The 10916-nt window shown below is 62.8% G+C and overlaps 2 protein-coding genes across 9 annotated transcripts in view; both read left to right on the forward strand.

Moving 5' to 3' along the window:
* CLTCL1 (clathrin heavy chain like 1) overlaps nucleotides 1-2637 on the forward strand; it is a 120858-nt gene extending 118221 nt beyond the window's left edge. For all 6 annotated transcript variants that reach the window (XM_058431368.1, XM_058431371.1, XM_032138574.2 and 3 more), the window contains 3 exons: nucleotides 1296-1371; nucleotides 1863-1902; nucleotides 2120-2637. In XM_058431368.1, the coding sequence (XP_058287351.1) occupies nucleotides 1296-1371; nucleotides 1863-1882 (96 nt within the window). In that variant the 3' untranslated portion in view covers nucleotides 1883-1902; nucleotides 2120-2637. The remainder of the gene's footprint in view (nucleotides 1-1295; nucleotides 1372-1862; nucleotides 1903-2119) is intronic.
* Nucleotides 2638-3261: 624 nt separating this feature from the next.
* SLC25A1 (solute carrier family 25 member 1) lies at nucleotides 3262-6592 on the forward strand. Of its 3 annotated transcripts, XM_032138584.2 has the most exons (9): nucleotides 3268-3547; nucleotides 3886-3993; nucleotides 4085-4184; nucleotides 4261-4399; nucleotides 4928-5012; nucleotides 5182-5286; nucleotides 5445-5560; nucleotides 5644-5717; nucleotides 5893-6592. In XM_032138584.2, the coding sequence occupies exons 1-9, from the start codon at nucleotides 3454-3456 to the stop codon at nucleotides 6005-6007; spliced, it is 936 nt and encodes a 311-aa protein (XP_031994475.1). In that variant the 5' UTR covers nucleotides 3268-3453; the 3' UTR covers nucleotides 6008-6592. The 3 variants fall into 3 exon arrangements, with proteins under 3 accessions (XP_058287357.1, XP_031994475.1, XP_031994478.1); XM_058431374.1 differs by lacking the exon at nucleotides 5445-5560 and having other exon boundaries at nucleotides 3262-3547; XM_032138587.2 differs by lacking the exons at nucleotides 3268-3547; nucleotides 4085-4184.
* The last annotated feature ends 4324 nt before the right edge of the window (nucleotides 6593-10916 follow it).

A 10916-nucleotide genomic window follows, 5' to 3' on the forward strand; every position in this document is an offset into this window, starting at 1 on the left:
GGCAGTAGAGGCCCGTGGGTTAGTGTCAGAGGAACTCAGGCTCACCAGGCCCTAGGGATGTCATTGCTGTGGGGGTCAAAGTACTATTGTGGGGATCCCCCAGGACTTTGAGGCACACATTCCCTTTCTGTTGTAGATGATGGAGTTAGCCACTATCGCATTGGTCCACACTGTGGCTGCACAGCCTTGGCCCAGGGTTCCCAGACTCCACTGGCCCTGGGAAGTGGTGGCTGCTGCAGCACCTTCTCTGCTGCCACCCACCTATTCCTGCTGGGGCAGATGAGGTGCCTGTCATGGGGAGAGTTCAAGGAGAGGAGGGGGCTGGCAAGGGGTTTCCCAGTCAGTGGCATGGGGGTGTGAGCTGATTGTCAGCTTGAGCTGGGGCCCAGCTGACTCCACACAGCAGTGCTGGGAGAATGAGGGCACGGACAAAAAGCACAGTCCCTTCCTGGTGGACAACTGGGTCCGGGGCCTCGTGGCTCATCTGGGAAGCTTGAGGACCATCCCTCTGAGACGCCCCCAGCACTTTCCCAGTGTAGGGAGGGTACAGGCCTAGCTCAGCCCTCACCCTAGGTGTCAGCAAGTGTGCCCCCTGCTCCCTCCTCATTTCTCAGCCCCCCAGACCCCAGCTCATGGGAGCACATTCTTATTTCTCTTTCTTACTCAGTGTGTTTGTGAGGGGATCCTAGCTGCATAGTTGCTGCCACCCCTCTAGTGCAGTGCTGCTGCCTTGCTCTCTGACAGTGGGTGGGGTCGGTGCCCGGTGAAGCCTCAGGGAAGAATGAGGAGGCAGTTTGTCCTCAGTGCTTCTCAGGTGAAGTGTCTAGGTGCCAGGTGACTTGTCTCTCAGAGCCACATGATCTCTCTGCTGGTTTGGAGGAGCAGGCAAACTAGACTGGCTGGAGTCAGAGCAGGCAGTGTTCCCTGCATATGGCCCCAGCCCTGCAGGTCGGTAAATGGCAGTGTCCCTGTATCCAGAGGAGGACTTGGCCCCCCATGAGCAGGCCACACCCACAACCTGTAACAACTGACTGCCCCAGTGCCCACTGGGAAGCTCTGGGGGCCCCACCTGGCGCTCCGTCTCAGCCCAGCTACTGAGGCTTCACCTCTCCATGCCTTGCTGCATTCTAAAAGTGCATGGGGTGTGGGCTGAGCCACTCCACATCTGCCCATGTGCACCTCCTCCACTGTCATTCTCCTGGAGGCCCTGTGTCCTGACCTTCCACTCCACTTTCACCTAGAGACTGGACTGCACTCTGTCAAGCGGGTGCTCACATGCTTTCACCTCCTTGCAGGTGGACAAACTGGATGCCTTGGAGAGTCTGAGCAAGCAAGAGGAGCATGTGACGGAGCCTGCCCCTTTCATGTGTGGTAGGTGGCACCTGTAGCCCCCAACCCCCTGGGGAGGGAGCAGGGAGGGAGGCAAAGTCCCACTGCCCTTTCCTGGCTGGGCTTTGGATGGGGATGGGAATAGATGGGTGGGGGCTGGAAGGATCCCAGTGGCTGCTGGGTGTGGAGAAGTGTACATCCAGGAATGTTGGCACGGCCACTGTCCTCCCTGCTGTAAGGGTGCCTGCCTTCTGATAGGGGTGCCTGCCTAGCTGTGAACTACTGCTGTGTCCTGCTGGGCCTGGCCCCTGGGCAGCAAGGCTGCTGCTGGTGTGTGCTGGGAGGGGCTTTGCACCTGAGAACCTGGCCAGGGCAGCCTGGCTGTCGAGCAGACTGGAGAGGCTGTGGGGTGCTTGGACACTGCAGGGCCAACACAGGCCTGAGGGTGTGGTGTGAGTGTGCAGCACGGCGGCAGGTCTCCAGCCTCCTGCTGAGTGTGTCCTTCCACCATTAATGCCATTCTGTTTTTTTAGATTTTGATGGGCATGAATGAGACCCAGCTGATTGCACTAAGTAAGTGTCCCATTTGGAGACTAGCCAGGCCAGCTTCTCTGGCTGACCCCACACTCCTTGCCTCTGGGTGCCTGCTCTCTTGGTGCCTCAGCGTCTGGGTGGTAAGGGCTGGTCCTATAGACCCTGCTCCCTGAGCCCCGGGCTACTCAGGGGCAGCCAGGAGAGGACCCCCATGGGCAGGAAGAGCTCTGCTCATTGTGGGCTTCCCCCTCTGCAGGCCAGCAGCTGATGCTGACAGCAGGCCCTGCTGTGGGCCCAGCCCCTGCCAGCTTCCCCTATGGATATGCCTCTGCTTCCAACTTCACCAGCCTCCAATGTACAACTTCTGCGTGTAGTGGGCGCTGTCACCACCCACCCTACCTGCAGAGTTACTAACTTCTCCAAGGAGTGTGTCACTCCAGCAGAACAGGGGACACATGGGAGGCAGGGACACCTGGACAATATTTATTTTTGCTGAAACCCAATGATAGCAACCTCTGAGCCATCCTAGAGCCTGGGGAGGCCAGGGTAGAGGCTGACGGCGCAAGACCAGCTTTAGCCGACAACAGGGACTGGACTGTGGGCCCTCCTGCTGGAGCCAGGCATTCCTCCTGGGCGCCCCCCACTGGCTGGAGCTGCCCCCTCCAGGCCAGTTTGAAGACTACATGAACACGTCTTGTTTGGAGGTACCGGACCTCATAACAGGACTGAGCCTCTTGGCAATCATAAATATTAAAGTCGGTTTATCCAGGCAAAGGTGCTCTACTTGGTGCTGGTGTGGGTAGGAGGGACAGGGGCCAGTTTCCTCGGCCCCGCAGTCCATTAAAGATTTGCTGGGTCCTCTTTGGGGGTGTGGGACCTCTGTTGCCCAGAGAAGCTGCCTAGGAGAATACAGCCGCTTGCATTTGTGGTCTTTCCTGACCTTGTTCGCTGAGCGCAGAAACTCTACATCCGGGAAAGGTGTGGGTGGGAACCGGCAGGTAAGGCCCGGCCCGTGGCCGCTGCGGGAGGGGGGCCCGGCGGCGTAGCCCCTTCTCACCGGCCACCCGCCTCCCGCCTCCTGCCTCCAGGTTCGAAACGTTAGAGTTCCTCAGGGACTGGGCTAGCCCCACGTGTTTTCGGGGAGGGTGTGCCCCTGGCCTCCGGGATCCCCGGGGATCCCGCCGCTCTCGGCAGTCGCGCAGACCCGAGACCCGCTATCCCGCGGCGCGGCACACCGTGTACCTTGACCCACTGCTCGTGGCTAGGCCACGGCTCCGCCTCCCGCAGCCCCGCCCCCGACCCGCCCCGCCGCTCGCGGTCGCCCAGGGACTCGGCCTCGGCCATTGGCTGCGCTTTGGCCCCGCCCCTACGCCTGCCTCGGCGCGCCCCGCCCAGGCCTCAGTTTCCCGGCCCGCACGGGGCGGGCTGGGGGCGGGGCCCGGCTCGGACCACGCGGGGCGGGACCTGGAGCTGACGCGGCCGCCCCGCCCCCGGGACCATAACCGGCCGCCGCCGCCACCGCGGACCGAGCGCGGAGTTCAGGAGGCTCGGACCCGAAGCCGCCACAGGGCGCCCCGCCTCCCGCCCGCCATGCCCGCGCCCCGCGCCCCGCGCGCTCTGGCGGCCGCCGCACCCGCGTCCGGGAAGGCCAAGCTGACGCACCCGGGGAAGGCGATCTTGGCAGGTGGGCCCCTCCGGGACGCGGACCCCTCTCCCGCGGCGCTTCCGGGTGGGCCCGGGACGCTGAGGCCCCGCCCCACTTCCGGGTTGGGCCGTGGGTTGGGGAGTCGTGGGGGCGCGGTCCTGGTCCCCACCCGGCGCGCTGGGACTCGCCCGCCTGCCGCCTGTCACCCCTGCGCCTCGCCGGGACAACAGGGTGAGGGCATGGGGGCGTGGGGCCCCAGCCCAGGTTCCCCGCGGCACTGGCGCGGCGGCCGCGCGGGGCAAAGTCCGGGACGGGGGAGGGGCCCGAGCGCCAGCGGCCGGGCGGGGGTCTCAGGAGTCGGTTCCCGGTCTTTGCAGGCGGCCTGGCGGGTGGCATCGAGATCTGCATCACCTTCCCCACCGAGTACGTGAAGACGCAGCTGCAGCTGGACGAGCGCTCGCACCCGCCGCGGTACCGGGGCATCGGTGAGGACGGGGAGGCCGCGGCGCCGCGGGGGGCGGGTACCCAGGGCGGCGGCACCGAGGGCCGTGGGGTCCTGACCGCCCCCTCCCCCAGGGGACTGCGTGCGGCAGACGGTCCGCAGCCATGGCGTCCTGGGCCTGTACCGCGGCCTTAGCTCCCTGCTCTACGGCTCCATCCCCAAGGCGGCCGTCAGGTGAGGCCCGGCCCGGGGCTGCTGCGGGAGGGGGGCTCGGCCGCGGCAGCCCCTCTCACCCGCCTCCCGCCTCCAGGTTTGGAATGTTCGAGTTCCTCAGCAACCACATGCGGGATGCCCAGGGACGGCTGGACAGCACGCGTGGGCTGCTGTGCGGCCTGGGCGCTGGCGTGGCCGAGGCCGTGGTGGTCGTGTGCCCCATGGAGACCATCAAGGTGGGGAAGGTCCTGGCGAGGACCCCGGACACGCAGGGAGTACGGGGACGGGCGGCCCCGCTGGCCCGGTGCTCCCGGGGCAACCGGCAAGCTGGGGAGGGTCTCCTGGACGTCAGGGAAGGCCGGCGGGGTGACCGCGGGGCCCTGGGGCAGGGCGCCTGCCACGAAGGGCCACCTGTGGAGGCTGAGTCTGTGCTAAAGGCAGCCTTAAAGTCTTTAAAAAATACTTTTATAAAGCAGAAAACAAAATGACACGTTCACTGCCAAAACTGGAAAAGAGCAGCAAACATAAAGGGAGAGGCTGCTCACAGGGCTGCCCTGTGTCCCAGAGCATGGTCCGTGTGGGCTGCCCTGTGTTCCGGGGCATGGTCTGTGTGGGTGGCCCAGGGCGGCCTTGGCTGCACTGCTTCCTGGGGAAGAGCTGCAGCCCCAAGTTCCCTCCACCCTGGATGGGCCCTGGGCCTGTCAGCTAGCCAGGACCCACCCAGGTGGCAGCCGAGAACCTGCGTCTTTGCTTCTCTCTCTCAGGTGAAGTTCATCCACGACCAGACCTCTCCAAACCCCAAGTACAGAGGATTCTTCCACGGGGTTAGGGAGATTGTGCGGGAACAAGGTGAGCCACTCGACCTTCCTGATAGGGCTCAGGGACCTGGGCCAGGGTGGGAAGGGCCTGCACCTCCCGTCCTGCCTTGGGCTTTGTGCAACACCCACCCCACACACACACCAATTCCCAGCCGGGGCCTGAGAGGCTGCAGGGTAACCCCGTGCCTGCCTTCCCCCAGGGCTGAAGGGGACTTACCAGGGCCTCACAGCTACCGTCCTGAAGCAGGGCTCGAACCAGGCCATCCGCTTCTTTGTCATGACCTCCCTGCGCAACTGGTACCGAGGTGTGTCTGCACCACAGGGCCCCGTCTCTGCACACAGCCAGCTCCTCTCCTCTCCTCTCCTTGGGGCCACCCCTGGGCGGCGGGCACCCACCTTTTGAGGTGCTGATCCAGGCTCCTCCCAGCACCCTTTGACCACACCTCACCCCTCCTATATCCAGGGGACAACCCCAACAAGCCCATGAACCCTCTGATCACTGGGGTCTTCGGAGCTATTGCAGGCGCAGCCAGTGTCTTTGGAAACACTCCTCTGGATGTGATTAAGACCCGGATGCAGGTTGGGGGGCCGGGAAGGGGAGGAGAAGGGGGGACCGGGCCAGAGCTAGCTGCTGAGTCCCTGCCTGCTGGTGTCCCCCGCAGGGCCTGGAGGCGCACAAATACCGGAACACGTGGGACTGCGGCTTGCAGATCCTGAGGAAGGAGGGGCTCAAGGCGTGAGTGGGGGAGGGGCAGGGCTATTGTCCCCACCTCAGACCTTTCCCGGCCTACCTGGCCTGCCCAGCCGTCCCCTTCAGGCCTCTGTGCCTCTCACTTCAGTATCTGGGGATTGCCCTGTGCAGGGACACTGTGCTGACCTGCCTTCCTCTCCCCACCCTTTCTTTCACCCAGATTCTACAAAGGCACTGTCCCCCGCCTGGGCCGGGTCTGCCTGGATGTGGCCATAGTGTTTATCATCTATGATGAAGTGGTGAAGCTGCTCAACAAAGTGTGGAAGACGGACTAAGCCTAGAGAGGCCGCAAGGGGACCGCCCCAGGCACCTCCAGAGTGCCCTGCTACCTTTGTCTCACATGATTCCAGTGCAGTAGTGCCAAAAGGCCCCTTCCCACATCCCTCGAGCTCTGTAGCCTGGTCTGTGCATTGTGGCTGTCAAATCCATGTGTCCCCCCTGTGGTCTGTGTGTGACACCACCAGTGTCCAGTGTCTGGCCCAGCCATGGCTGGGTGTGCCTCTGGCCTATGACCCTGTACCCACTTGTCCATGTGCTTACTGTGAGCCCTGTGCCTGTGTTTCATGTTCTGTGTCATGTGACCCTGTGCCCCGCCTCCCGGGGTGCCCGTGTGGCCTGGGTCCTCGGCCCTGTAGCCCTGGCCCGGTCCCAGTCCGGTGCCTTCCACCCTGCCCTGGCCTACCACAGCTGCCTCCGGGCCTCGGCCTGGCTTCACCGCATTCCAGGGGCTGCAGCCCCCTGCTTCTCCCGCCATTGGCCTTAACTGGCCCTCGGGCCCTCCCTCCGCCCGGGACAGGGTGGCATCCACCACTCTCAGGACCACCCTGCCAAGGCAGAATAAACCGGATCCTGTTGCAGCCTCCTGTCCTGTGTTCGTCCCTGTATGGCCCCATCTGTGCATGGGCACTGGTGGCTGTGCCTCTGCAGGGGACCAGGCCACCCCCATCTGAGGACACTGCAGTAGGGGGACAGGGAAAGCCTAGTGTCCACCCAGGGCAGAGCAGCTGTGGCCACAGTGTTGGCTCCCTGAGAAGCCCAGCGCCAGGCCAAGAAGGATCTGGGCTGCACCCTGGCCTTCCCTGTGGCCTGTGAGCAAGATCCTGTGGCATGGGTAAAAGGGTGTGTTGACAAGCCCTCGGGGTGGCCTGGCAGAGAGTGTTGAGAGCAGGGGGCTGGGCCCAGGAGATGGAGCCCCCAGGATGACTGCCTGCCGCTCACCCAGGGGGAAGCTTAGGGAAGGGTTGGGTTGCCCAGGGCCCCTCTGGGCCATGCCCAGCTCCTTAGTGAGTGAAATGGGCTGCTCGTGGGGAGGAGGAGATGGGGGAATTTTGAGGCCTCTGAACTCCAGGTGTGGGTGGATGTCTGGCATCTGCTACCCAAAGGCTCTGGGCAGGGGCCCTTCCTTGTTCCTTCACCTGGGCTGGGAGGCAGCCGCCCTGGGGCAGCAGGAGGTGGGGGCTGCCTGGCCAGGGTTCTCTGGGCACCTCATGCCACAGCCATGAGCCTCAGGGAAAGGTGTCCCTCTGGCTGGAGGCCAGAGCTCTGAACTGGCATGTCCCCATGGGGCCAAGCCCCTCTTTCCACAGCCTATGAGCCACGTGGAGGCTGCTCAGGCAGGATGGGATCACTCAGTACCCCTGGCTGTGCAGAGAAGCCAGCTTCCTGTCCAAGTGCCTCCGTGGGGGAAGAGTCATGCAAGTGTTTAGCTCAGACTGGAGAATAAGCTTTTGCCAGCCAGAAACTCCATGTGAACAGGTCAGGTCCCTGGGGAGACTGCCCTGTCCTAGTGACCTCACACAGCACCAGATTCCTGGAATCCCGGGAATGTGCAGCTGGGGAGGACTCTGGGGTGCAAAGGGCCCGAAGTGGATCTGAGAGCTAAGCATGGGCTTGGGGGTACAAAGGGAGCACGGGGTTTTGAAGCCTCCTTTGGGAGAGCCGCTGGGCTGGGGAGGGCTGGGGGTGACTCAGCACTCAACCTGTGCTGTGATGGGATGGCCATGCACTCTCTATCCTCATGGCAGACTTCCCAATCTGTTGCCACAGAGGAGAAAGGGCCCAGGTAACAGAGCCTCCCCTCCTGCCCCTGTGCACTAGGGCATGCAAGTGCCACCACGAGAACCCCACGCCAAGATGCTTCCTGTCCCTGGAGCTCAGGCCACTGGTTCTGCACCTCTGAAGCTTTGCTGTGGGGTGGCAAGCAGGCAGTGGGCCACACTGGGCCACAGTGCCAGCCATGAAACCTGGAGGAGCACTCAGCTCTCTGGGGCCTGCCCTCCAGGCCTCAGCATCCACTTGCTATACTCTCTGCCAGTGCTCAGAATCATGCTTAGCGTGGAGCAAGCCCTCACACATGGCAGCTTTTTCCTTGGGGTTGCAGGAGGTTGTTTACAGTCTCCCCAGGTTCCAGGCAGTTCTGGGAGCAGCCAAGCCCTCGCGGCTGCGTGGAGGGGACCCCCACCCCCACATACTGACCTCCAGAGATGCCAGCCACTCACTGCACACCTGCACCGAATCCTGTCCCTGTCCCTCTCCACAGGAAGGGGCCGAGGCTGCACTAGCTGAGAGCAGGGTCTAGGATGGCATGGGTCTCCACCCTCCCTGGACCCCTGCCATCCTCAGGGTCACTTTGAATCACAGGGCAGACATCAGGTAGCCCAGCCAGAAATGTTGAATGAGCTGGGTCTGAGTCCGTTGAGGCCATGAGCATGGAGGAGCCACCTACCGTGGTAGATAGAAACCACACTCTAGGCTGCTTCACACATTCCCTCAAGAAGGAAGCAGCCTCCAGTCTTGGAGCTGAGACCCAAGGGGAAAGGTGTCTGTGCCGGAAAGAGCTGGAGGCTAAAGAGGCAGGCAGGGGCCTGGAGGGAGCCAAGTTGCATTTAACCAGACTGCAGAGAGGAGGCCCACAGCAGGGAGTAGCACAGACTAAGAACACTGGGGCGGGGCACACCTGCCCTCAGGGGCAGAGGGGCAGAGACACGTGGATGGGTCTCCAAGCTAGTCTGCAGGCAGAAGGGTCTTGATTTCTAGCCTGGTGCTCCACGTCTCCCCACTAACCAGGATGCTTGGCCAGTGCTGGGGAGAGCCCCAGGAGGTGGCTAAGTGCACATCGGAGGAGTGGACGGAGACTCCAGGTCACCATGTCCTGCTCCAGCCAGAGCCATGGTGACCAGTTAAAGTCACAGTCTGGAATCTGAACCTTACGGACTGTGCCCAGGAGAGACAATGGCCTCAGAGAAAAAGAAAAGGGAGCAGGTGAGGTGGTGACCACACCTAGGGCAGGGCTTGGCTAACCTCCAGACTTGTCCTCACCGCTGTGGGACTGAGGCCTCCAGGCAGCTACCCTGCCCCATCTTTCCGCTCCCCAGATTCCTTGACATTCCCCTCACACACTGCTGCGTGCCACGTCCCCCAGACCGGGTTTTCTGTCCCTATGTAGGTGATGAATGGCAGTCAGAGCTTACTATTCGAAAAAGCCAATGACTCCTGTCGGTGGGTCTGTCTCCTCTAAGCCAACAAAGAGAATGCTGGTTTGGGGGTTGTGTCCATCTCAGCACTCACAACAAACACTATCTTGGTTGAGGATGCAAGAGTAGTATTTTCCTCACTTTTTATTTCCTCTGTGTTTTCACAGATTCCCTGCACAGGGTCTTAGGTAAGGGGCACAGAACCAGGGGCCACCTCAAGACCTGGGAACATGGACTGAACACAGACAAACGGGACAGGGGCAGAGGTGATGCAGGGACAGTGGAGAACTGAAAGGACAGTCTGAATGGGGTGACGGGAGGACCACAGAGAACACTGAGGATCACGGATAAACATGACAAGGCCACCATGGGTGACCCATGGGAAACATGGTGGCCCTGTAGTTCCACTCCACCCATTCCTACCTGACAAATATCCCTGAGAGCAGCCTCCCTTCTGCTCAGGTTGGGCCAGACCCTGACCCCTGACCCTCCCCAACATGGCCCTTGTTACACTGTTGTCACATTTGTCCCCTCTGCCAAATCACATCCATCCACCACCCATCACCCACTTAATTCTCCATTGAGCAGGCCTGACCTGGGAGCCATGACCTGGGAAACTACACTTAGCCACAGGAGTGTCATCTCCTGAAGTGACCTCAAGGGATGCACTATCTCATCCCTCTGCCTCCCAGCTCTGCTCAAATCCCTGCCGTGGCCGGTGGCTCACTAGCTCCAAGCAGCCCAAGCTCTGTCTCACAAGCGCGGCTCTTGGGGCCCGGGGCACGTTCCATGCGCTGGGGGCTGGGGCAGCCGATGCTCGCGGCCATCCTGCTAGTCGCCCCGAGGCAGCCCTATGCAGGCCCCTGTCGCCGCTGCCGATGGCCCTGGCCAATCACCCTCCTCCTCTCGGGGCCCGGGAGACTCGCCTGGGGTTGTAATGGAAGAAGGTAAATAAAATGCCAGCGATCGTGATCCGGGGGCTCATCCTGCGGGCCGGCCCAGGTCACGGGAGAGGCGCTGTGCCCGCCAGGGCCAGGAGGGTCGCCTGCGCTGAGGGGCGGGGGCGCAGACCACCCGGGCCCCGCTCAGTACCCGGCCATAGGGGTACTATGTGCTTTCCCCAGGAAGCACAACGAGAAGCTTCCTGGGGACCATTTCCGAAAAAGAAATGGACTTCTTCAGCCTCGGGAACCGACCATCCAGGCAGTGAGGGCCGCCGAGTCGGATCGCGTTCCCGGAGCCCACAGGCTGTGGGGGCGACCACGCTTGCGCTCGGAAGTTGGGGCGGCGCGCGCTGATGGCGTCACGAGGGCGCGTCAAGTCGTCTGGGGCCGTGCACGCGCTCTCCCGGTGCTGCTGGGGCTGGAGCCGCGCTCCTCAGACCCTGGCTGCCTTTGCCGCCTGCACCGCCGCTGACTCGACCCCTCGTCCGAGATTGATTGGGCTGCCTGGAGGCCCCTCGCGGTCACTGCTACCAGCCCCTGATCTTCGGGTTTCATCGCGAGTCCCCGTCCTTGCCTGCAGCCCCTGGACTCTCGCCGGCCCAGCCACATCGTCCACCCTCCCGGAGCCTCTGGCTCCCGGGACCAGCGGGGGCCCACGCTGGAGGCTGCCTGGGCCATCCTGACGCACCAGCCTGAGGGGACATTCCCTGGCCTCCCCCCCTCCTTTCCCCTGCCTAGAGCTGGCCTGCGTGTCCCAGAACTGGGCT

Source organism: Hylobates moloch, unplaced genomic scaffold, assembly GCF_009828535.3.
Source record: "Hylobates moloch isolate HMO894 unplaced genomic scaffold, HMol_V3 SCAFFOLD_19, whole genome shotgun sequence".
Taxonomy (NCBI): Eukaryota; Metazoa; Chordata; class Mammalia; order Primates; family Hylobatidae; genus Hylobates; species Hylobates moloch.

What these genes read in the sequence shown, in the direction of transcription:
- SLC25A1 (XM_032138584.2), top strand. Translation starts at nt 3,454, where the DNA reads ATGCCCGCGCCCCGCGCCCCGCGCGCTCTGGCGGCCGCCGCACCCGCG. An exon ending in GGGGAAGGCGATCTTGGCAG is followed by an intron (nt 3,548 to 3,885) that starts GTGGGCCCCTCC and finishes CGGTCTTTGCAG; the next exon opens with GCGGCCTGGCGGGTGGCATC. An exon ending in AGGAAGGAGGGGCTCAAGGC is followed by an intron (nt 5,718 to 5,892) that starts GTGAGTGGGGGA and finishes TCTTTCACCCAG; the next exon opens with ATTCTACAAAGGCACTGTCC.